Raw genomic sequence first — 26,868 nt, 5'->3', positions numbered from 1 at the left:
TATAATTAAACACGCTGTGTTATATCAAAACGGATTAACACAGAGATGGCAATGACTTTGTATAATGCTATGCAAGCTTAACAGAAATCTGTCAAAATGGACAGCGCCATCTGGGGACCTGCAGGAATTAGTTTTGCTAGTTATTCATTGCTGTGGGTAAAATGGTCTGCATTAATTCCCTCACCCCCGAGCTTCTCACGTCCCCCCCAGAATACATTCCGTGCTACCTCCAGAGGGGCCTCCCCAGTTTGAAAACCTCTGGCATAAGACAAGTGAGCCGGAAAGAGTATAGCAAAAAGCTGCAAAAACGATTATAGATGTGCAAAAATGTAGTGGCAAGCATGGGTGAAGGGACTAGACAAAGTGCTCATGAATGGTATCGTTTGGATGTCGAGGTTTTCATTGCCGTTCTGCCCGCCAAACAGCACATCCATGCGCTCGTGTATGGCTTGAGAACCAGACAGTAAAAGTGACAAGAGGGAAAATGACCATTTTGGCTTCACCGTCCCAGCTGTTAGACATCTGAAAAGGAAGTAATCTACAGTGCTACAGGAATACGTAGCCAAGGAGATTAACTTTTAAAGGGAAACTGTTACGACAAAAAAAATTCTTACTGAGGCGTGAAATTGTCCTGTTTTGCACTAACTATATCTCAAAGGTACCTAAAACTATTTGCTTCCCCTCCCTCACCAGGCATTTCTCATCTTAGCCCTCGTTACCTTTTCAGTGCAGAAATCTGTACTGCGTGTCTGAAGCTTGCCGATCTACCTTTAACTGCAGAGCAGGACACTGGAGCTTCAAGCACAAGAGAAATATCTGGGTTAGATGGGTTTCAGTGTCATGAGTACTGTATTTTATCATGCTGGACATCAAAACAGCCATCTCCCCTCCTGCACGACACACATTTTTAAAGTCTAAACTGAAGTGTTTATTGGAGCATATGCACAGGACAGAGTTTGAAATTCCAGACTACTGTGCACTGTCAAAACAAATTCCCTTGTGTTGCACACAGCCTAAAGAGAGATGATTTATGAAACGTCCACAAGGAATTGGTTTGAGATAGAGAACGGAATAAACATTTTTTTTTTTATTCTGCAAAGCAATATGCACATCTTATAAACACAAAATTAATATAGGAGAGAAGTGTCATTACCAAATCAGCTATTAACCATCATGCAACAATACAAGTGAAATGTTTTTTTAAAAAAATACCATCTTAACCCTACATCACCTGCAGAGGAAGGCTGTAAACCACGGCTCAGACTTTCTATGTAATGCCAAAGAAAAATGCAACAGAAATGGCAGCTTTCTACCAACAAGAAAACACTTACAAATAGAATCAAAACTGATTCAAGTCATAGTTAAAAAGAAAAAGAAAACAAAAAGGAAAGATCAATATGATCCGAACAACCACTTTAATATTAAGTTTTTACCCTTCTGCTTGGCTGCATTTCATTTTTGTACGCTGGGCCTAGGTACAATCCAACACTCGTAAGTATGACAAAGTCTCAGCCTACTGGGTGACTATGGGCTGCAATACCTAGGTACAAAGGGGTAAGTTAAGAATGAAAAATATGCCCTTAATGCTAATCTCCTTGCATTTGTGGGTTGCAATCTGAGCTTAATGTTTGTTGCAGTGCAGTTGTTTGTGGGGTTTGACTATGTTTTTTTAAGCTGGCCCTTCTAATTACCGAAAACATCTTCTATAAAAACCTGTTCCCCCAACACACTCAATTGTGTTTGACTATCTAGGTAGTTCTGTTTGGCGCTTTTGGGGTTTGACAGTTTGCTGAATTAGAACATGGATATTGGATTTATTTAAAATATCTTTACATGATGATGTAAGTGTTTTCGGGGCATTTTTTGGTACTTACTGTACCAGCACCAACCTCCTTCCACAGTTATCAGTTTTGAACTAACCCCTAGTCAGTTTCAAAGACAAGCACTAAATAAAAGGCGGGGAATGCATAAGTTAGGGGCAGAAGAAGAGATTTTCACTTTAAGCTTTCTCCATATTTGTATTCATTAAATTTACTGCTTCGTTGGTGGAGTTTTACCAGTGAACAGAAGCTTCAACTGAAGATTAGAAGCCTTAGTTATTTCATTTCTGGATTTCAAACTAAATGGCTGTCTATAAAGTCTAATCTTAAAGTATCTAAAGAAAACACATTTTAGTGAAATAACCAATACACCGTGTAAAGCAATCACAATTATACGAGGAACTATTTTCTGAAGAAAAGTCTGATTTTTTTGCTTCAAACATTCTGAAGAAACATATGAATCCTCAATACATTTAAGTCCTAAATCAATTTTATACAATACATAAAATGGTCTTCAGAACACAACAGTGTGCATTCAACAGTGTCTAAACACAGAGGATTTTATGCCAACGTATCAGCTATTACAATCTTTGAATTGGATTTACGGTTTCGTGTATCACATGGCAGTGTGAAACTTATGAAAGAAAAATGTACACACACGTTTATAATTGCACTACCTGACAGGAAGGCTGAAAGATGACATGAAGGGTCATTAAGACAACCAGTGAGATTTTAAAAGCCGTGGTGGAAGTGTCTATAGGAAACTTCTCTCTTACGAGAATTAAAAACCTAACTGGAGGACAGGCTAGAAAGAGACTGAATAAACCAGAGATGGGAAAAAACCCACAGAACAAAAGCACTCAAAAAAAAAATCAAGTCTGCTCTGATTTTAAGAATGGACACAAAGACCAATACAAATTTCTCAGGCAAGGTTTCCCTCAATTTACTCACAACAGGACTAGCCCACTAGTTGTCAACTTCCCCTCAGTAGACAATAGTAGATAAAAATTGAACAAAGCTAATAAAAACATGTCATTTTCCGCTGCCTTTAGAGATGTGTGGAAGGTCCAAAATGAAGCACATAAGTTACTGTATCTTCCTTTTCCCTTAGTTATTTGCACTTCACCAGGCTACTTGGAGCCACAACTGATTATTAATAGAATGCATCTTTTTTTTTAAATCCACTTTTTAGACAGGTTACAAAAAGCTATTTTATTCTAAGGAAGTTCCTGGTTTAAAGCCTGGCGGAGCGGGGGGAGGAATAGGAGGCAAAGTGGAAAGCTTTGCATACAACCCCAATGCTGATCAATGCTCTGCCATTCCAGCAGGCCACATGAAAAGTGAAACTTAGCACTTTGCAATAGAAAGGATTTTAAAACAAGACTTTGCCTTTTTTATTAAATTCTGGATAAAAGCACAAGTTTGTCTTAACTACAGCAGTATTAAAATGTGAATATGTATTTCTCTTTAAAAAAAATAATCTAGAAATGTTGATATCTTTTCTTGCAAGCAAGGAGAAAGTGGAAAAAAGTATTAAGCCATATACACACATTGAATTTATGTAGTAGATCAGTGGCTTTGGAAATGCAATATTATATCAAAGATGCATACTGTTTCAAACACGCTGTATATATCATTGGGCAAAAACAAAGGGTTTGTATTGTTTGAGACATTTGGAAAGGCATCTTAACATGCCCAGATGCAGCTAGACAAAAATATCTTGCTCTGACTACGTGATCCTTATCACTAAACATATCTATTATCTACACAAACATTCAGCTATGTCCACAGGTAAAAGTTTTAAGATTCTCGCCGCACTACTATGCGGGACAAGTGCATCATCTGAATATACTTTTATAAATATGTACAAATCAATTACAGGCACTTGAAATGTCTTTGGTTGGAATAAACCAACATTGCAAGATAATGTATTCACAAAGTCTTAAGACCCAGTCTGGGTTCAGCAGGCAATGATTATGGTTCTCAGCCATTTTCAGTAAAAGGAGGAGATGGATTATGCTTCTGACAAAGCAACCTAAAAGTAAAACAAAAAAAAATTACAAATTAATAGCTTGCGTATAACTGAAATCAATTCTATTTGCACATTACTTATCTCCATGCAGCTAGGATGTCTGTCATTCCAACCCTGAGTCCTGAGAATGGCAAAGACCAAAATATATCTGAAGATATTTTGTAACTGGTATTTATAAAATATTCAAAGATATTCAACTCTTGGTAGGAAGTTTCCCTAATAATGAAGGATAGTACATTGTAGCTTTTTGTTACACAGTTAAATACATCCGGATTTAATCCATTAAGTGGAAGGTGGGGGGGGGGAGAGAGAGTGTGCATATATATAATTAGTCTAACTGCCCTTAAACCAACATCAGCATTAATTTTCTTTAATGCTAATTACAACCACTAGAACTAGCTGTAATAGCAATATTTTAATAAATGTATTCTGTCTTCTTGTAATAAGAGAATTTAACACTATTTCAAGCTGTGCAAGCCAAACTTTATATAAGCCAAAGTGCAAATAATATACAGTGTTGTAAATACAGTTTACTTGACGTTAGATGTTAGTGGTATTAAAAACACAAAATCACTTCCTCGTTTACTGAACTATAACGAATACCCTACATTTACAGAATAAGAATCTATGATTGAAGGATCTATCAGCACTATATACATACGTACTTGTTAAGTTCCTGAGCACCCGCAGGGCATAGAGGACTACTGTACACCTTTCAAACAGGAGGCAAAACAGAGGCACAAAGCAGCTAAGTGATTTGTTCAAGGTCTTAGTGCCAGTGGCTGAGACAAAAGAGACTCCAGTAGTCATGATTCTCAATCCTCTGCTTTAGCCACAGATTACACTACCCTACTCTTAATCAAGGCATTTAATTTCTGAATGGAATTGTCTACCTTGTTTCTCCACTACATCCAGGGGCTGGATACAAAGATAACAAGTCACCTTTGCAGTGCCATTATTTACTGTCCTCCCGTGAGATACTAGGTTGGGAGAGACGTGAATCACCATTGTACACCAAAAATAATATAAACAAAGTTTACAAAGGGATCTTTTCTACTTTCCCCTCCCCCTCATCAATGCTATATGTATTATCTTAGGTAAACTTACTTTTTCAGGGCAGAAATCTGTATTGCTTTGCCTCAGTTTGCTTGGTCTACCTTTAATAACTGCATAGCAGAACATTGTAATCACCATCACAAAAAGAAAATAACTGGTATGCATGAGATGCAAGTTTATTAGTGAGCGATCATCCTGCACAGAGAAATAAAACCGTTTACTGATGCTGTACATAGAGAAAGCATTTGACAGTCAAGCAATGTTCAGCAGATTAGCAAAGAAGCCACTTTCATAACCTTGTTTCTTCTTAATGTTAATGCAAAACTTCTAAAAGTTGAAGGGAGCTCTAAGTTTTGGCAGTAAAGGATAACTTACAGATTTTCCTAACAATATTTAATTTGCACTAGTGACTGCATTTTAATTCATTATGCTACTCTCGCACTTTATATATAAAGCAATAGCAGCTTTAATCAGAGGATTTCAAATTACAAATCTTAATTAATGAAGCTATGAGGCACATTGAGATATATGGGGATCACCACACCCACCACTGAAATGCAGCCACCTCGGACATAGCTACAGCAACTATTTAAGAAAGACAACGTGGGTGACGTACTCTCTTTTATTGGACCAACTACTGGAGGTGAAAGACACGCTTTCAAGCTACACAGAGCTCTTCTGCAGATCTGGGAAAGGTACTCAGTATCTCTCAACTAAATACAAGGTGAAAGATTGTTTAGCATAAAAAGTTAAGACGTATTCTAAGAGACCATTCAAGGTGAGGTGGCCTGTTAACACCCCTGCAATCATAGGACAAAAAGGGGTTAGTGGATTACAGATTGTAATAAGCTATAAATCCAGTGTCTTTATTAAGACCATGATTTTCCAGTGTCTAGCTAAGATATGAATTTAAGCTCCCACGTTCATCTTTTGCAGGTGTTGTGCAGGTTTCTCAGACCTGAAGCAAAGCTCTGTGTAGCTTGAAAACTTCTCTCTCTCACCAACAGAAGTTGGCCTAACAAAAGATATCTCCTCACCCACCTTGTCGCTCTAATATCTTGGGACCAACACAGCTACAACATTGCAAGCAACTATTTAAGAAAGCAGTACCATGCAACTATTTTAGATCAGAAAGAGAAGACTATCTTATTCAGTTCAAATCAACAGAAGGCATTCAGTCAATGGAACACAGTAAGAGCATTAGCACTTACATCAGGAACTATGACAGTTAGTTTGGGATTTAAAGCATGATAGACTTTTCCAATGGCTCCTTTGTAACACCAGAAAGGGTTATAATCTTGTGCATATTTTGTATTTGAGTCCCTGGCTGTAGTGAAGATCTTGTACCAGAGGGTAGCATTGCTGTACGTCTCAGGAACACAATGTGGTGGCTGACTGAGGATTTAAAAAACAAAACAAAACAAGCAGATGAATTGCCATTTTCAGTGTCCTGTATGGCTGACTCTCAGAACATAGTAAGGGTCATTCTCTCTTTGAGCAGTGTAAGCAGTGTCTTGGTTTATTCAGGATCATCCATAGTGTAATGAATGGCAAAATATAATACTAAAGAAAAAGGAAGTCTAGAACCTACAGCAACATTAAACTTGCATTGCAATCCATTCCAAAAAGTCAACCCCCGCGTCATTTAACGAGAGGAGTATGTACTAGGTTTCAAAAAACTCCTGATATTTTTAATACAGCTTTCAGGCGAATGCACCCCAAGCTCTAGAAGACAAGGGGGATAAAGAACAATAACTTGGTGTTCCTGATCCATAGGTGTGGAGAGAAGACAAGAGCAAAGTCTGTTACCATCAGGAACCCACTAGTGTGGCACTCACCCCACCCAACACCCCGCCTGCTTTGGATTTTACTGTTTTGAGGGTGTGATTTTGTTAACTGAAGGATTCTAGCCAAAGAACAGATACAGCGCAGGCAGTGGGAATGCAGCAAAGAATCCTGTAGCACCTTATAGACTAACAGACGTTTGGAGCATGAGCTTTCGTGAGTGAATACATGCACGCATCTGACGAAGTGGGTATCACCCACGAAAGCTCATGCGCCAAAATGTCTGTTAGTCTATAAGGTGCCACAGGATTCTTTGCTGCTTTTACAGATCCAGACTAACACGGCTACCCTCTGATACTTGGCAGTGGGAATGTTAGCTTCCCCAAACTGACCTGGCAATGCCACCTCTATGCAAGAGAGGCATTCGCTGGCCAACGCCCACTCAGCCTTGTCCTCTTGACATGGTTGTGGAAGAAAGTGGGGGAGAAGCCAATCATGATACCGTTTTTTTTTAAAAACCCTTCTATTGCTGAAGAGGCTGAGACCAAACTCGTTTGATATAGACCAGTTGCCACAAAGAATCAACCTTTGGTCACCAATGATCTGAGCTTTGATCAAGCTACCAACTTAGAGATAATAAATACTGCCACACCCAGCTTTTATATAGCGCTTAAAGGATCTATATGCCATACCAATCCCCTGAACCAGCTGTTTCCCCACAGTATATCACTTTAAATGGAACAATAATATGGTTAAAGATATTACAGTTTAAAGAAAGTTTTCAGAACACATTTCTCTCTCTTACATCATCTGCTGTTTGCTTACGCTGCAGACGGGCAGCACCATTTCTGAGACGCTTTAAAGTAGACATGGCTCAGGCTAAGCTGGCTCTGAACTGGAGAGAGAAACTGGCCATTTTCAGCAAGTTAGGGATGCAGAAGTCCGGAAAATCCTTGAATACTTTTGCACTTTTAAAACCAAAGTGATAATATTTTGAAACGAAGGAAAAATTGATATTAGGACATCAAGTATAACATGAAACTTTGCAGGTGAACACAACTAGGAACACAGGAACTGCCATACCAGATCAGACCGGTAATCTACCCAGTCCTGTATCCTCCCTCTGACAGCGGCTAGAACCAGACAGTTCACAGAATGGAGTAAGAACCCTACAGTAGACATATATGGAATAATCTGACCCCATGTAGGTCTCAGTCTGGTCCCTAGTAGTTAGAAACTGGTTTAATCTTGAAGCACAAGGTGTAAATATCCCTTTCAAAATGAGAGTCACGTTTAAACAGTTGTAACTTAGATGCACAGGGCTTTATCAGGATAATTTCAAGACTATAAATTCTATAATTCCTGTCCACATTCCCTGGATTGTGGCTAGAACTCCATCAGTGCACAATAAAATGTGGAGAAAGAGCAAGAAAGCGCACGTGAGATGTAGCTAAACAACATCCAGGGAAACTGTACTATGTTAGTAAAGACAGCAAATGTCTTTTAAAAACAAACTGGACTTTATACCACTAAAAAAAGAGAACGTATCACTTACTTCCAAAGTCAATGTTACAGCATCATGGGGAGCATAAGAAAAGCATCCAAAGCATTAAGAGAGTAGTGGGTACATTTGAGGTAACCAGCCTAAGAACAATTAATTAGAAAGGCACTTACATTGTGACAGGAAACACACTGCTGGCTGCTGTGACAGTCATACAGGTTGTGAATACCACCTGCTCACAGTGACCATGGAGAACACAGTCATCTGAATTCCAAGCAGCAGGCAGGGTGAACGTAATATTTATCTCCTCATGGGATTCTCTGCCTTTTAGAAAGAAAGAAATTGTTGGTATGCTGAGCAGTAACAGCAACAAGTAGTAGGAAAAGGCGTGTGGTCGACTGCATTTTTGTGGGGACACAGCTTTGTGCTATCATTGTAAGAAGCAAAGAAATACGAGGAAAATTACAGACCCCTGTCCTCGCCCCACCCCCCACTTATTAGCACGGATGACATTTTGGACCTGGTCCCATGACCATTGGGCCTTTACAAGCTTTTGAACTTAGAAAACCTCTCTATACCTGTGCATCATCTGGGCCATTGTCTGCAACAATTTTATCGGTAATTACATCTTAGAATTTTAGCCCTTCCCCTCCTAAAACCTTAGTTCATCATCTGCTTTTTCTGCCGTTTAATTTTTACTATAGAGAAATCCATGCAGATATAACTGCTGAAAAGTGCCTTAATATGCACAACCTCATCAACAGATAAAACTATAAGAGACAAGACTAAACCATTGGGTTCTTGAAATGATAAACTTAGGGTTCCCAGCAATAAACCGGATTTGATATTAGGTAGTTTGACCAACAGAAAATTCCTGAACGATATAATGTAAGACTAGATAAATTTGCTGAAAGCGGCGGTTTTCAGTTGTGGCATATGTTTGATACAGAATATTTCAGGTGCAAGCCACACTGAAGTTATAGCACAGCACTGTAAAATTAAACATGCTAAGCTTTAACTCTAAATAGTTACTGTACACCACTTCTACTAAGTCTCCACAACCCACTGACCTGTCCCTCTAGCCAGGCAAGGCAACAGAATAGGTTAGGACTCTATCAGCATCTTAGCATCACTAGAAAGTTTTACAACTGTTGCTTCTTTTCAGCAGCTTTATTCTGAAAGCGTTTGTATTTTAGATTTTAAATCAACAAGAGATTTTCAGTTAATGTACAGCTCGATGATTAATGCAGAGGGATTCACCACCATCAAAACTGACTGACTGATCAGCAGCCCTCAAGTGTACCCTGTATAAGCATGCAGCAGCTTTTCAAGATCAGAAATTCGTTTTGAAAATACTTTCAGATGAATGTGACTGGGCTGATGGCTCTTTTTTAGACTCCAAAGTAGCGTACATGTATGACTGTACATACATGTTCCCTATTACCCCAAATAAGGGAAAAATGACTCTTCGCCGAAAAGAAATCTCACAGGCTCATTATTGTGAAGTCCTGACAATTTGAGCAATGCACATAGTGCCTAAGCAAATGATTTACCTCTTTAGTGACTACCTAGATTTTTCTATTCCTTTTTCAGACATTTGTAATATTAAGAGTGTAATTATTATTCACTCTCGGAACAATCACATTTTGCATACCTGAGAGTCCAATCTGATGCCCCAAAATTGTGGAACTTAGATGTGTGACATTACGGGAATACCCGCCAAATGGTTTGAGTGGATCCAGTGTCAGAGTGATGGTCACAGAGATGTTTACTGGACCAGAGTCCTCAAGAGTCTGTGGCGATTGTGTAGAAGATCTGGCTTGTCCGCTAGTCACTGTACTTTCTGGAGTTGTGGTATCATTGATGAGATGTTTTAAGGTTTCATTCTCTGATGTACAGAAGTCCAAATCATTAAACCTCAGAAGGAAAGTATTCCAATCCTTTAAAAAGTGAGACAAAAATCTAGATTAGATGACACATTAGATTAGCAAAATTATTCTGTGCTGTCACTTCTTCAAAGAGCAGTTCAGATTTTTAATATCTAGTTTTAAATATATATGATTCCATGTCACCACAACAAACTCAATCCTACCCTGCATTGAAGTAAGTGGCAACAATCTCAATAGGAGAAATATCTGGTGCTTGTGTTTGCTTGTTTTTATATATCTAATGCCAAACTGATTCCCACTTCATCCCCACTGATCAAATACTCATTTTCAAAGCTACAAAGAGCATGGTAGAATACAGAGCTACAAATGAAATTAATAATGTTGGTGTACTTACACTAACTTTGTCTACTGAGGAGCCCTGGTCTCTCTCATACAGGTAACTCCCAATGAAGTTTAGCTCACATACTTTTATCAAAATGCACTCAAACTATGGAAGAGTTTTGCAAGGTAAGTTACAACAAAGATCAGTAGAATTTCCATGAATCAAGCCCTTTGTCAGAACAGAATAAGGTTGGGAGTTGGAGGGGGGAGTGTTACAAACACAATTTCCTAATGACAGAACATTAATGTCCCCCCTCCACCCCCACCCCGGTCAAATTAATTGTATCAAGATTATTCCTTACAAGGTAAATGACCACTTCTAGGTTAGAGATTAAAATACAGTAATGCAAATGAAAACAATCAGGTCCTATGCACTAGCACAGGAGAAAACTGTTAAAACTAATGCTGTGTATGCCTGTTAAATAAGCATGTCCCATCACAAAAGCCAGGAAGTGTGTTAGTACAGGATGTCAGTGTACATATCTTATTATACCATACCTCTGTCATTTCCGGTGACTTGATCTCCTTGATTTTAAAGAAATAACCCAGTGTCAGAAAAGCTATTGCCATCGCGCTTACACTGATCATAAAGACCACAAGAGGAGGGCGACTGCTGATGTAAACCTTCAGGTTCTCCAAAGGGTTTATGTTGAACATTATTCTGATTAGATCCACCTGAAAGTAGAGAGCATTAGAACAGAGTGATACATGAGAAGAACATGATTTTTTCCAAGAGATAATTTAAGTCAATCAATCAACAGAAAAATGTAGTTGCGGACTGAACAAGTCTAAAAACATTTCTCAAAAAGATGCCAGATTTTGTTCTCCCAACTGCTACAATTGCCAGAAAGAACGGAATTAAAAGAAATATGCCACAGCTTGTAACAGAATCGAACTTCCTATTATTGACAGCCAATGACAATCAGTAGTCCATATAGTTCTTTATTTTATTTCCTTTACTAGTCACCCAGCATAGCATGCACAGCTGTATTTGGATTCCATAAGAACAGTATTTGAATTAATAAGGTTACAATGGAAATGTAGTTTCAGTGAAGCCCACAGATAAGGTCTGCAAATTTCCAGTTGAATTATTGTACTTCTAAACTTAAGGCAAAAGCCTTTAATGGCCATTTTAAGACCAAGCCGGACCAAGTGTGAAATAGATGATGGAACTTTATAAGTGAGAATTATTCTATGTAGCTACAAAGTACTATTCCACTTTGAAAAGTGATTTGGTTAGAGAAAAGCCTCAAAGTTTTGCATTTGCAATCTGATCAGTCTATCAAGAAACCAATGTTTTTTCTAGCCATCGGCTTTGCAAACTGGGACCTGAGACTCAGGCTGGAACACTTCTGGCTGACACATCAACTAAAATCCTGTTATCAGAAACTCCATTTACTGAGTGAGCCAGAAGACTCACCTCTCCGCTGGTTCTCCAGAAATGCAGACTGACTTCAGTCAGTAAATTAAGCAGATGGGACTGTGAACGCCCAGAGTTAGGGCAGGCCTACACTTAAACGCTGCATCAGCACAATTGCACCAATGCAGCTGCACTGCTGTAGCACTAAAGTGAAGACACTCCTCCGCTGACAGGACAGCTTCTCCCATCAGCACAGTTAATCCACCTCCCTAAGAAGTGGGAGCTATGTGGACAGGAGAAGCTCTCCTGTTGACATAGCACTGTCTACATGGGTGGTGGTCGTTTAGGTCGGTATAACTACGTCACTCAGGGGTGTGGATTTTTCAGACCTCTGTGCAATGTAGTTACATTGAGATAGGTCAGACTCCAGAGAAAGTAATAAAAATACAACAATGACAATACATAAAAAAAAAGATTTCAGGGTCTGTTCAAAAGCGTATGGCGGTCTGGGTTTGGCCCGCGGCCGTGGTCTGCCTATTGACTACCCTTGGTCTACTGCATTTCCATTTAATCCTACTGAGTCTCCATTTCTTTTGAGTTTTCCAGTCTTTCCAGTATGCAAGTGAAGAGAACAAATCTGTTGGAATTTACTCATCCCCACCCACAAAGAAAACAATGCAGTCAAGTGTTAAAGTACAGCTTTGAGGCTCTACTTCAGAAACTGTGCAAGCAGAGAAGATCACAAGCAATCCTGTTTCCTTTATTTGCTTTACCTGTAGTCACGCTAAACTATCTTAATCCTCTGAGTACACAGAAGGAAAGGATTTTTGTCTAGAAACCTGTGCTGCCCATCCAAATTTTGAGCAACTGAAAGATGCAAACCAAGCAGCTCAAGAGCATAGCACTTTAATGGTTAAGACTCAGCAATCAAGGACTAAAACAAGATTGATCTCCTGGGAATTTTCACTAAGTCAGGGATTCTGCCCCCGGCAGGTTTGTATGCCCTGTCATCTCTTGTTAGAAGCACGTGGTGCATACGATCCATACCGTAACTGCAGCTTTTCGCTTCGGTATTCCTAAAATGTTACTGGCGTACACTTTTCATCATCAGTTTCTTCTAGGAAGAAAAATCACTTTGCTTCAATGGAGACAGAAAAGTTCAGTGAGGAGACTATTGCATTCCTCCAAACATGGCACAGACTTAACATACAATCTCTCTTTTCCTTAGTACAACTTTTTAAAACAGGGGTCATTTCAGGGTGCAGGATCATATCCTGGGTGCACAATCTTGCTCCACTAACTGCTTTCCAGCCACTTCCCAAAGCCTAAGGTAACTAGCCCCAGCAATGATCACTAGAGCACTACAAACATCTAATGGGAAAAATCCTGTGTGTGGGTGGGATGAGAGGGAAGGATATAGGGAAGAGCTAGAGAGCAGGAAGTGGGAGAAAAAAGGAAAGAAGAGGTAGAAAGAAGAGACAGCGTATCCTATCAGAGCCCATACTTCTCAAAGACAGGCAGCAGTACTGCTAGAAAAGCTAATTAAGGTGTCAAGAAAAGGCAGGTGCAACAGAGAATGGGTGAATTGCCTCAGGTAAGAAAATTAATTGGGTATGACCCAATTCTAAAGTTCTGTCTCCTATCTTGTCACTGGCAGGACAGGATTCCATTTCAGCAAATTTCTGAGATATATATATTTTTTAAAACTAGGGTTCATCACAAATTTTCAGTCTAGAAACACTGGAGACATGCTGAGATGGAAACAGACCAAAACACAAACCAAGAGCAGAGTTGTATTCAATGTTCCCTTCTGAATTTCCTCTTAAAATAAACCCCAGCAAGAGGCAAGGTTTATTACAGCATTTAATCAAAGCTGAATGTCACCCAGGAGCAAATATAGTATTGCAGCTTATTGTAAATTTAAAGGGATTGTCAGCAATTTCATTAGAATTTTGGTTTCCCCAGGGGTTTCACTCAGCCACCATAATGGATGTGCTAAAACTCACTAAGAAAGTCATCCCAAATTTTTTTTGTCATTAAAAGAGCACCAGCTTTTCTGAAGACTTGTTGCCAAACATCCTCCTGTAACTTTGAAAACAGTCAAGAAGTGTTACAGGATGCTATTTCCAAAGGATAACAGGCCCTTTGAGTATGTACAACAAAACCTGTGAGTGGTTAATATTAGAGGTGAGGGGAAAAAACAGCAATTGCACATGCTCAGTGTATCAAGACTCCTTCATATACAAACCTGTATTAACTTAGGAATGATTCCATACTGCTGCTTGAAACTATGGCACACAGCATGTAAGCACAACTAATTTTTTTTCCAGAGTGTCTAAATATTTATGCCACAAACTCTAGTATACTATGGTTCATATGCATTTCCATCACCATGAGACATTTTGTGAGCAGGTGTTACCTACTGGTTCAGGCAGGGACTGGGCATCAGAACTCTTGAGTCATATTTATATCCTTTAGAAAAAGCACATCAAAACCTCTGTTTTGCTACCAATTCCAGTTCTGTTCTGCATCTGCCACTGGCTTGCTGTGTGACCCTGGAAGACAGTCTCTAACTTCACTATATGCCCTTTACAAATGATTAAACTGAGGAACAGAACTACCTCACGGCACTGATGAGGCTTAATTCAAAGCACTTTGTGAGCCTCACAGGAACTGTGCTAGAGATGTGCAAAGTGACAGCATCAGGTTTCTTTTTTTTTTTTTAAATTAATAAAGTTTAAAGAGAGGCTCCAATGGCAGGTGAATGCACAGTCCTTAACTTCTCTCCATTGTGCCTAAACCTTGCAGGACTAATGATACCTACACACATAGGAGATGCATACTGTTTTGCAATCTATGGGCTTGGCTACACTTGTAAATTACAGCACAATAAAGGAGCACCAGGTGCCCTAGGTCACTCCCCGTCCACACTGGCAAGGCACATAGAGTGCTCTGACTCTGCAGCTACAGCGCTGCTGGTACTCAACCTTGGTAAGTGGAATAACGTTTGCTGCGCCCCCGCTGGAGCGCCACGGCATCAGTGTGGACGAGGTGTTGCATTACTGCGCTCTGATCAGACTCCAGAAACGTCCCATAATCCCCTTAAGTCAAGTGGCCACTCTTGTCATTGTTTTGAACTCGCTGTAGGAATGCAGTTATGCCGTTTGAAAGCTCCGTTTCTGACAGCCAGCTGCTTATCTGCTCCGAGATAGATAAGTTGGCTTCAAGAGAGATTAATGTGGAATGGGGTGTGTGTGTGTGTGTGGGGGGGGTGTCTGTTGATGTCTGAATTTACAAGACAGCATGCTGACATGTTCTCAGCCCCCCAAAACCCCACACTCTCTCCCCCTACATACACACAACACACTCCCTGTCACACTCCACACACCCCATTTGAAAAGCACATTGCAGTCACTTGCATGCTGGGATAGCTGCTCATAATGCACTGCTCCCAATGCCGCTGCAAGTACCACAAATGTGGCCACATCAATGCGCTGTCAGCTGTCAGTCCAGAACTTTGGCCCTGACTCCAAATCACTTTGCTTCTGTCAATACCTACATACATTCCAGACAAAAAACTATGTTAGAATTGAGTTAAGTTACTAACATGCACTCTCAACCTTAAGGACCAAAAGAGGGGAAAAAAAAAAAGTTGTTGCAGGCAGGCATTATACACCCAGGAAATATAGGGTTAAATTGATAATTAAAAAAAAATCCAAACACGTTAAATCCTAGAAATGCACAGTTAACGCTCAGATCTCAGAATCCCAAGCAAATACAGTATTAGTGACTAGCCTGGAAGGTTTGCGAAAGACAATGAAACAGACACTTTCTTCCTGACCTAGCAATGCCTTTGCCAGCACTGGTACAGGATAGAATACAGCTATCTTCAATGAGCAAAATTTAATCCCTGCTGATTACCATATGAGAATGGATAAGGAGGCGTACCTTGCAACTAGCTCAATGAGTTAAATCAAGAGCAGTTTATAAATAAGGAGAATCTTTAAATCTGAGGCAGGACTAAGATTACCTAGACCATCCTTGACAGATATTTCTCAAACCTGTTCTTAGGGTATGTCTACATCTACAATTTTGCAGCGCTGGTTGTTACAGCTGTATTAGTACAGCTGTATAGGGCCAGCGCTGCAGTGTGGCCACACTTACAGCAACCAGCGCTGCAAGTGGTGTTAGATGTGGCCACACTGCAGCGCTGTTGGGCAGCTTGCAGGGGGGTTCGGGGAACGAGACCTGCTTGCAGGGGGGTTCAGGGAACGCGAGAGCAAACCGCGGGGAAGCAGGTCTCCTTCCCCGCGGTGTGCTCTCGCGTTCCCCGAACCCCCCCCGCAAGCAGGTCTCCCTCCCCGCGGTTTGCTCCGGCGTTCCCCGAACCCCCCCCGCAAGCAGGTCTCCTTCCCCGCGGTTTGCTCCGGTGTTCCCCGAACCCCCCTGCAAACCGCGGGGAAGGAGACCTGCTTGCGGGGGGGGGGGGTTCGGGGAACACCGGAGCAAACCGCGGGGAGGGAGACCTGCTTGCGGGGGGGGTTCGGGGAACGCCGGAGCAAACCGCGGGGAGGGAGACCTGCTTGCGGGGGGGGGGGGGGTTCGGGGAAAGCCGGAGCAAACCGCGGGGAGGGAGACCTGCTTGCGGGGGGGTTCGGGGAACGCGAGAGCACACCGCGGGGAAGGAGACCTGCTTGCGGGGGGGTTCGGGGAACGCGAGAGCAAACCGCGGGGAAGGAGACCTGCTTGCAGGGGGGTTCGGGGAATGCCAGAGCACACCACGGGGAAGGATACCTGCTTGATTACCAGAGAGGCTTCCTCAGGTATGCTGGGATACCTGCTTATTCCACGGAGGTCAAGAAAAACGCTGGTGAGTGTCTACACCTGATGACCAGCACTGGATCACCAGCACTGGATCCTCCTACACCCGAGGTTCGACCGGGTGTACGGCCAGCGCTGCAAACAGGGAGTTGCAGCGCTGGTAATGCCCTGCAGATGTGTACACCTCCTAAGTTGCAGCGCTGTAACCCCCTCACCAGCGCTGCAACTTTGTGGTGTAGACAAGGCCTTAGAAACCTCCAATGATGGGGATTTCAAAACCTCCCTCAGTAACCTATTCCAGTAGGTAACTATCCTTTACAGCAGTGTTTCCCAAACTTGGGATGCCACTTGTGTAGGGAAAGCCCCTGGAGGGCCAGGCCAGTTTGTTTACCTGCCCTGTACGCAGGTCTGGCGGATCTTCGCCGCTGTTTTATCTGGCATGTTCAGGAAGTGGGGGCTGCTGGTAAGTGAAAAATGCCAGTTAACTATGAGGGAGGGAGTTTGGCTGCAGGAGGCTATGTGAGGCTGGGGGTTGGGTTGCAGGCTCTGGCAGGGAGTTTGGGCGTGTGAGGAGATTTAGGACAGTGGGTTGGAGCACGGAAAAGGATGCTGGATCCGGGGGGGGGGGGGGGGGCGCTCACCTTGAGTGGCTCTCGGCAAGAGATGACCTGTCCCAACTGCTTCTATGTGGAGCTGTGGCAGCCAGCTCTGCATGATGCCTTTGCCTACCGTGCTGCCCCTGCAGCTCCCACTGGCCACAGTTCCCAGCCAATGGGAGCCGTGGAGGCAGCACTCAGGGTGGAGCAGGGGCAGCGCACAGAGCTGCCTGCCACACCTCCGCCTAGGAGCAGCCAGGACAGGTCGCCACTTGTGGGGAGCCACCCAAGGTGAGTGGTCCCTGGATCCAGCATCCCCTCCCATGCCCCAACCCTCTGCCCCAAGCCCCCTCCCGCACCCAAACTCCCTCCCAGAGCCCACGCTGCAGACCCCCTGGCAGCCCCACTCCAACCACACTATAAACTGGAATTTAAAAGAAGAACAGAAATGCTGGTTTATAGAGCTTTCTATCTGGTGACGTGCCAGATAAAACAGCTTTTATTATAGTCAGAAAATTTCTCCTAATATCTAACCTAAATCTCCCTTCCTGCAGATTAAGCCCATTACTTCTTGCCCTACCTTCTGCAGATATGGAGAAAAACAGATCACCATCCTCTTTATAACAACCTTTAACATATCTGAAGACTTATCAGGTGTCCCATTCTCTCTCTCCCTCCCCTAGTCTTTTCTCAAGTCTAAACATATCAAGTTTTTTTAAAACTATTGCTCAAAGGTCAGGTTTTCTAAACCTTTCATTATTCTTGTTGTGCTCCTCTGGACTCTCTCCAGTTTGTCCATATCTTTAAGATGTGGTGCCCAGAACTGAACACAGTACTCCAGCTGAGGCTTTACCAGTGCCACATAAAACAAGAAGTACCTCCCACGTCTCACATCTGACAATCCTGTTAATACACCTCAGAATGGTATTTGTTTTTTTCATAACTGCACTACGCTGTTGGCTCATATTCCATTTGTGAACCACTGTAACCCCCACATCCTTTCCAGCAGTGCTACTGCCATGTCAGTTATTTCCCATTTTCTATTTGATTTTTCCTTCCCAAATGTAGTACTTTGTGTCCTTGTCTTTATTAAATGTCATTGTGGCTTTCACACCAGTTCTTCAATTTGTCACAGTCATTTTGAATTCTAATCCCGTCCTCCGAAGCGTTAGCAATCCCTCCCAGCTTGGGATCATCCACAAATTTGATAAGCATATTCTCCGCTCCATTCTCCAAGACTTTAATGAAAATATTGAATGGTACCAGACTGAGGACAGATCCTTATGTGATCCCACTAGATAAGTCACCCATTTTGACAGTGAACCATTGATAACTACTCTTGAGTACAGTCTTTCAACCAGGTTTTCACTCATGTTATAATAATTTTATCTAGACCACACTTCCCTAGTTTGCTTATGAGTATGTCATGAGGGTGGACACATCAGTTTTGGCCTATCCACCTTCACAATGTCTTTAAGATTTCATCTCTCTTCTAAATCTGAAAATCCCACTATATTTAAAAGTATTTTGTCTCTTTTTCTTTTGCCATCAATGAAGATTTAAAAGATGTCCCATTACTAACAATACAATGGCAATTAGAAACCAGGTCAGAACAGGGTTAACCACTTGGAATTAAAGCATCCGTACCAAAAAAACAACCAATTGAACTGTGATTCTCCTAACAAACCATCCATAAATAACACAGACACAAAAGAAGAGAGTGTTGATCTCAAAACTGACCCTTCTCATTCAAGAATAGGAAACATTCACAGGTACTTAAAAATATTTGAGAATATTAAGTCCAGTTTTCTTTTCTTCAAAGCAAAGCTCGACATGCCAATGCTTAAAATACTAAAGATAAAATCCCAAAGGCTCAACAACACACACTGCCTGTTGCAATTGCTAAGAATACTAGTGGCTTATACAATGCTACTCTGGACACTGATTAATATCAAGACAATATTTCATTTTAATAGTTATGAACCTAAAGGCACTGGAAGGCTGAACAAAAATCTCCCAAAGTTGCAATAGGTCAGACTCCAAACTGACACAAAAAGCAAAACTCACAAAACACAATCTAAAAGAAAAATACAAAAGTCCCCAAACTCACCCAGAACTCTTTTTTTTTTGTTACTGAATTAGTATTTCTACCTTTGAAATGATTTATTGCAGCTATGAAAGCAGGTTATAAATGATCAACATTTCCTCTTCCTATGGGAATTTCAGAACTACTTTTTGCTACACTAAGAAAATGTGAAATTGAGAGAAAAGTTTTTACCTATTAATTTGCGTAGTTCTCTTATTTTCTCTTTCACCACTGATTTTAATGGGAGGAAAACTAACAATTTAAGAGTTCGCAGATGTTTTTATTCATCCTGTTGTAATCACATCAGCTCCAAGTTGGGTGAAATTAAATGGCTTAAAAATTTGTATCAGTAACAGACAGCAAGCTGCCTGGTAGAGGTGTCCCAAGATCCTTACTTCCAGGCTCTGAAGTTCACTGTAAATTTTCAAGTGCCCAGCCCTTTCTAATGTTCAAGCAACGCCTCCCTTCTTCTGTGTCCTGGATTTAAAAAAAAATACAAAAGGAAAGAAAGAAAAACACTAAATGACATCCGTCTTTTTCACAAAGCAAAGAACAAGATCAGGAATCGAGACTTGCTGAGCAAGACTACAGGTTTAAATAAATACCTAATAAACCACCAGCTAAGATCTTTACATCACAACAGCCAAGTATAAATGGACATTTTGTCTTATTAGCAGCTTAAAGTGCTTCTCAGCATTCAGAAGAGATGTTTTCCTATCTCCAGCTGCACAGTTAATCTCAGCCCTTTCTAGGCTCTTCCCATGTTTCCTTATTCTCATGAATCATTGAGTGTCTTTATGATATTAATGGAAACTAGTAGTACTTCTGCGAAACATGCATTTCCAAAATGCGATCCCACAGTTAGTAATTTATGGCTAGATTTCAGACTGGCCCATGTCAAGTCACACTTGGTAGCTGATCTGCACATGGTTTTGTTATAATCTGCCCATAGTCATTTTTATCATAATATCAGACCCACCAATGCAGATTTCGACGGATGTCTGTGTGGAAGTGGGGGCAGGGTGTCCACACAAGCAGATTCAGTTGCAGAAACTGAGCCTATATTTGTAGAGCGAGACAAAAAGCAGGCTTATCATAGGGTATCGGGGGGGGGGGGGGGGGGGGAGGATCTTCAAAACTTGCAAAGAAACAAAGAGGTAGGTTTATGATCACTTACGTGCCTCTCTTACCTCTGCTATATTTAGGCATTCAGCATAGAAGCACACAAAGTGTTGGTTTAAAACACAAAAACCACACTTCCAGGCTATGTTCATTCTAGGTCAAATCTGTGGCCAAAGCTGCTGTGCAGCATCTATTTCGAATGTATTTTTTCTACTCCTTTTTGATTAGGACAAAAAAAAATAAAAATAAAACCAGACTAGAAGGTTGGTTACATCGAGGGTAAACTATAAAGAAAGCAGCAGAAACGTGTTTCCAAAAAGAGTAAAAAAAAAAAAAGTCGAAGTTTAGTCAAATTGGAGGTGTAGGCATTACTACGTCACACTTCTTAAAGGTTAGCGTTCAAGAAAAAGCTTTCAAGTAGATTAGGTGACTTTAGCTAATGACAAAACTATTTAGTGGTTGGAGGCAGTTTTCTGATACATTTACTCATCATTTTGATTATTAACAATATATTTGTCATGATCCTGAAGGCAAAAAGCATAGACATCATTTCTAATGACAGAAAAATGGCCTTCTGATTTACAGCAATTACAGTTGTAATAAAGATTTCTATACAATGCAAATTTAGTGCCACAGTATCACCCACTGAAATTAAGATTCTTTTTACAAGTGATCCAGATAATGGATTTATCAAGAAAGCGGATTATTAATGAACATAGGAGTGCCAGGGGGCTGGCAAGAAGAGAAAAAAATGCTGCAGACTTAAAGAAAACAAGGGAGAAATTATTGATAGTATGCCACTAAAGCAGACACACACGCATGGCAATTCTAGATACATTACCTCGCTCCACAAACTACTGCATACAGTAGTCTGACATCTTATGCTTGATTTAATACAATAATCTGAGCAGTGCAGTGATTAGGGCATCAAACTGCACAAAGATTCTTAATGTATAGACTGAAGTTCAGGAAAAATTTGCAAAATCTGAGACAGGTGCAAGCAAGTTCTCACTACTAGAGTAACTTCAAAAATCAGTGCACCTAAGGATTTAGGAAAAGAGAGAAAAGTTATGAGACAAGGGAAATTAGAGTGCCTGAAGAAAGCTTCTTTAAGTGATTGTTGACACCACGCTCTGAATTTGCTTAAGAATGAATAAACATGGTTTAAGACACACACTGCTGTAAAATAAAAACAAAAACCAACCTTCACTTGAAAAACCTGTGTTGTCATAGGTTTAAACTATGCTACTTTCTGCAATCTTGCTGACAAAAAAGGCAAAATGGTTTGCTAAGCAAGCTAGTGTACAGGACAGTAAGTTCCCTGCATTTGACTTCTGGTTTTGGCATTTTTAATGTTTTATGACATGAGCTAAAAGTTGCTGCTTAAATACAGTTAATCTTAAGGAGGAAAAGAGTTATGGCACAAGCAAAGTTCAGAACTGGACAATTTTATAGTGTTTTGAAGACAAATGTTTTACCTGATTATTCATTAGGTTGGGAATGAGAAGCAAAGTAATACAGAATTGATTAATTTTTATAAGAGCTATGCAAATTTCACTAAGAATAATAAATGTAGTGGATCATACGCTTGGAACCATGGAAATCCCAAATGCTTTTAGTCTATGGGAAAGCTTTCCTAGGAACAATGAAAAAGCTCAAACAGTTCAGTAACCAGAAGTTAATCAGTTTAAGGAGGTTGAAATGGCAAATGTTTATTTCATTAAAGGATACACATCAAGGCATGTTGTCTAAAATTTACTAATCTAAATACCAAAATATTTAGAAGGCTTTTACTGTAGTTTTTAAATGAAAACTGTAATGAGACTGAGACACCCAGCCAGATACACGACTTGAATCACAAGCAGAAAATGACTGGCAAGTTGAGGAAATGGCAGCTTTACTGGAAGTAGCATGGATCTACAATGAAGGCAGAAATTAGTGTGTGCAGAATTATTAAAAAAAACCAAACTAGTGGACAGTAGTGAAGGAAACAAAGGACACCGTGCAGCAGAACACCACAAAAAATGACTAAGGTGAAAAGTCAAAATAGAGAACATAATACCTTACAGATCATAGAATATCAGGGTTGGAAGGAATCTCAGGAGGTCATCTAGTCCAACCCCCTGCTCAAAGCAGGACCAATCCCTAGATAGATTTTTGCCCCAGAACCCTAAGTGGCCCCCTCAAGGACTGAACTCACAACTCTAGGGCTTAGCAGGCTAATGATCAAACCACTGAGCTATCCCTCCCCCATTTCATAGCTATATCCTGTTTCACCAAAGGTCTCAAAGCTAACTACAACTTAACTTTGTTAAACCTCAACCCTAAACTAAGCAGATAACTACTGCCTCCATTTCACAGATGGGTAATCTGTGGCAAAGAATGATATAGTCAAGGCAACAAACGAAGTTAGCACAAAACCCAGGAATTCTGACTCTCTGTCCCGTTTAATGCACTAGTCTGGCTGTTCCCCTAAACAGAACTTGCAGGACACACTTGCTTCTGCAAGGAGAGCTGGGGTGTGGAGCAGCAGAACTGTGCCATCAAGAAGTCCCAATAAGTGCTATTTTACCCAACAGACCCCTGAAATACTGTTTTATTTGCCCAAACATGTAAATATTTAATGAAAAAAAGACAACTCCTTTAAACAAGTAAATAAATAAAATAAAATAAAAAAAGGTAAGCTATTCATATTGAAAAGGGGTCCAAAACTGCCAGAACACTCAGTGAATCACTTACTATCATAGTACAGTAACCGTGCAGTGGCAAGGGTATTTTTCAGGCTTTTACAGATCCAGACTAACACGGCTACCTCTCTGATACTTGACACAGATGCAGAAAGAGTTTCCATTTTACATAGTTGATTAAAAAACATTTAAAATGGAAAATGAGAATCACATTTCCCCAGCAATGGGACCAATCCTCCAAGTCTTACTGAAAGCCCTTAAGGAACAGAACTTGGCAGTGCCACCCTCTCTGAATGTGCCTGAAGAGACCATCTCTAGAATCAGAGATGGTCTCCAAGGCCATTGCAATCCTCATTCTGTACACCTTGTCTGCCAACAAAAGGTGCCAACTGATATATGGCCACATGCCCACTAGAAATTGGATTGAAGCCATTTGTTCATTTCACTCAGGCCAGTGAAAAGCTGAGAAATGGTGGTGATATTAATTTACTATATCAACCTGAGCCAAATTCAGCCTAGCAGTAAAAGGCTCAGTGTCCATTTCACAATCCCCAGAATTTAACCTTTTTTTTTTTTTTACGCATTAAGGTTTAATTATGAAAGGCAGCCCTAAATTGTACACCTTCAATTCTGAACCTTAAGCCAACTAGCTTTTCAAAAGTTTGACAACAACCTGAAAAGCAACCCTACTTAGATTCATATCTGGACTTCGGACTTCTTTGCACAGGGAAATTTACTAGCACAATTATACAGCTATGGTGATACCAGTATAATTCCAGTGATATCATTATACCAGTAAATTTCTTTACACAGGCAAATCTTTAGAAACAAATTAAAAGAGGGGAAGAGTTGTTTTGTAATTTAGTCCTTCCCTCTATATTCAGGAACATTTCCCAGGATATCCATATCTATGATTATGAGACATGGCTCAAATCCAAATCTATGTATCTAGCAGCCCTGTTTCAGATACATTGTCTTTTGTACGAAATTTCTGGCATACGGCAACATCTGCACTTGTACGAATTAAAAGCAAAACAGTATAAATAGTGTATGTGTAGTAAACAAAGTAAACTAATTAAGAAATCACTCAGTCTGAACCACTTTTTTGTCATTCAAGTTATTCTTTTTACTAATCTATTATAAACTTACAGGAGTAGTTCAAACCTAAAACATGGAAACCAAGTTAAGATCAACCTAACATTTATTTTTGTGATTTAAGGGCAACCTCAAAATATCAGGTAAATCAAGTCCTGATCATGAATCTCATTTGTGTATGTTAAGCGGGACAAATACATTGACGTGGAGACTAACAGGCCCAGAGTTAGAGGCAGAGGAGACCTAATCTGCTCATTTGGCCAGTGCTTGTGGATCAGCGGAGGATCCTTATTACCAAATATTTCCCAGTGACTCATCCTGTTCCGGCTTTGCCCCGGGCCAGCTGAACGCTGCCGTTAGACAACCACCTGCAGCGGTGGCGCTGGCACCAGACACCCACCCGGATACGGGCCACGCTCTCCCCTGAGGAACAGGCCCCGTCGATGGGCAGCTGCCGGGCCCGGCCTAGCCACAAACGAGGCGTTTGTAAGATCAAGCCGGCCCCGGGCAGCCCCCTCTCGGGCGGGGCGCGCAGTTCTCAGCGAACTTCAGGGCCGGGCGAGGCTCCTCACAGCCCGGCTGCGGGCAGGGGGGGCGAGGAGCGAGCGGGGAGCCCGGCGCCCAGGCTCGCAGCCGCCGCGGCCCGGCCCAGGCCTCAGGCGCAGCTCGCCGCAAGGCCCGCGCCCGCCTGCGTGTCTCTTACCGGCGGCGCAGGGTGAAGAAGCCCCCGGGCGGGCCGGGGCGGGGCGCGGCCCGGAGGCGGCGGCCGGGCTCACAGGCGGCGGGGCGGGCGGCTCTGCACCATTCTCCGGCCCTGCGGGGGGCTGTGGGCAGGCGGCTGCTCCCTCCCGTCCCGCTGCTTCCGGGGACGCAGCCGTCACGTCACCTCTCACCCCAGCCGGTCGCGGACGGAGGCCCACGGGGGACAAGATTCCCTGACGGGCACCAGCAACGCCCAGCCCAGCCCCCTCCCTGCTGCTTCCCCTCGCCCCGCCTGAGGCCGGCCGGCCTCCTTCCCCCTCTCTGGGAGGGGCGGGGCTTCCAGGGCTCGGGCAGCCCCAGCTGGGGGAGTGGATAGGCAGGGGGAGGGGCTCCCCCAGTGGCTGCTTGGGGGAGGAAGGGACTGAGCCAGGCTGGCCCCTAAAGCTCCCCCAGTGGCTGGGAGGAAGGGACTGTGCCAGGGTATGGATGAGCTCAGGCAGGGAAGCCCATCAGGCTCCCCTGGGGAAGGAAGGGAAGAAAGCCCTATAGTCAGAACTTACCCCCCCGGCTTCCTCATGGAGGCAAATGGGGAGACTTGGTCAAAACTGGCCCCCAAATGCCCTTTGGCAACTAGGGGTGCTGCAGGGGGATAGACTCCCTCTGTCTGGGCTGGCCCAAGCCACCTGGCGAGGCAGTAACAGAAGTTCACAAGGACCAGTCACTTCTCATGCACGGATCTGTGACCCTGAGAGCCCCTGCTAAGAATTCCCACCTAAGCCCTGCCCATTTTCAAGGAGGGTACAGGCACTGTGTTTACACTGCATAATATGCTACATATTTGATTTCTGAGTTTTAGGTTCTCTTATCACAACTTCAGCCACATGAGCAATTTTCCAGAAACTTTCTTTTATATCTGCCAGTGTGGCAAGAAGCAGCTTAACTTTCATAATTGTCCTCATTACCTTTTGGGATAAGAAGTATCCTGGAGCAGTCTAGGGGCTGAGAGAGCACAGCCAGGCTTTTAAAATCTGAACATACTTTGCACCTGCCCGAGGCCAGTCCAGTCTTCTTGTCCACACTTACTTTTGAGTGCATTGAGCAGCTGGACATTCAAGTTCCCTTTTATTTATTATTCTAGATTTAAACAATTTTTCTCCTTTACAAAAGTTGTCCTTAGTTCCCTTTACTGACTCATGTCAGGTTCTACATAACTAGTTTAGTGAAAATTTCTCTTCTTTTAATTTTAAAGTGTATGATTCTAAGAATCTTGAGTTAGGGCTAATTCTAATTTACATACAGGGTTCTGCTATGACAACCCAGCTACTGGTAGCTAGACAACTGAAAAGGATCCTTTAATGCTAACATTAAAGGGATGTATAGAAGTTGGTCTTGTACAATTGCTTTTTTTATGGTGTATAAAGACCCAGCATCTTTAACATTTTTTTCCCCCAAACATCAGATTTACCAGGCCTATCAAGTATTGTCTACCCTGATTTTGCTGGAGGTGTGTGAAAGGATTCACAGGTGGATTTGTGCTCTTAGCACATATTTTGCTAAAACTGACAAAACCTTTTCTTTCAGCTGTCAGACATTTGAGTTAAATAAAAACAAACAGAAGACAATGAATTTTAAACAATCTGTATAAAAATCCCTTCCCCTCTCAATCAGGTGTCATTTCCTTAGCATTTATGAGGTCATATGGACCAGTCCCCCATTCACACACAGAGTATTCCATGAAATAACTGGGGAGGGGGAGAGGGAAAAGAGGAAGATGAATTTATAATCTTAAAGAATGGGGGAAAAAAGTAAAAATTTCTGGTCATAATTGTGCAAAAAATTGACCTGAACAGCTTTATGCTTGTGTAATATTTAATATTCTTTTAAAGGTGAGCTATAGAGTTAGGGTTATCCTATTTCCCACAGGGAAAACTAGAC

The 26,868-nt window shown here is 41.7% G+C and overlaps 1 protein-coding gene and 1 long non-coding RNA gene across 6 annotated transcripts in view; one reads left to right on the top strand and one right to left on the bottom strand.

Annotated features, from left to right (window-relative positions):
• Positions 1-14,674, top strand: part of LOC127037527 (uncharacterized) — a 267,537-nt gene extending 252,863 nt beyond the window's left edge. The window contains exon 6 of the long non-coding RNA XR_007770386.1: positions 14,657-14,674. This is a non-coding gene — a long non-coding RNA (uncharacterized LOC127037527). The remainder of the gene's footprint in view (positions 1-14,656) is intronic.
• TMEM248 (transmembrane protein 248) lies at positions 1,050-25,212 on the bottom strand. Of its 5 annotated transcripts, none has more exons than XM_050929358.1 (7): positions 24,935-25,210; positions 10,963-11,139; positions 9,849-10,134; positions 8,368-8,518; positions 6,120-6,303; positions 4,960-5,103; positions 1,050-3,855 (listed from the first exon to the last, which is right to left on the bottom strand). In XM_050929358.1, exons 2-7 carry the CDS (start codon positions 11,119-11,121, stop codon positions 3,835-3,837), a joined length of 945 nt encoding a protein of 314 aa, XP_050785315.1. In that variant the 5' UTR covers positions 11,122-11,139; positions 24,935-25,210; the 3' UTR covers positions 1,050-3,834. The 5 variants fall into 5 exon arrangements, with proteins under 5 accessions (XP_050785315.1, XP_050785319.1, XP_050785318.1 ...); XM_050929362.1 differs by lacking the exon at positions 24,935-25,210 and adding an exon at positions 19,723-19,785; XM_050929361.1 differs by lacking the exon at positions 24,935-25,210 and adding an exon at positions 19,520-19,693.
• Between the last annotated feature and the right edge of the window lie 1,656 nt (positions 25,213-26,868).

Source organism: Gopherus flavomarginatus, chromosome 19 (genome assembly GCF_025201925.1).
Source record: "Gopherus flavomarginatus isolate rGopFla2 chromosome 19, rGopFla2.mat.asm, whole genome shotgun sequence".
Lineage (NCBI taxonomy): Eukaryota > Metazoa > Chordata > Testudines > Testudinidae > Gopherus > Gopherus flavomarginatus.
Note: the sequence above shows the minus strand (reverse complement) of the source record. Positions and strands in the feature narration are given on the sequence as shown.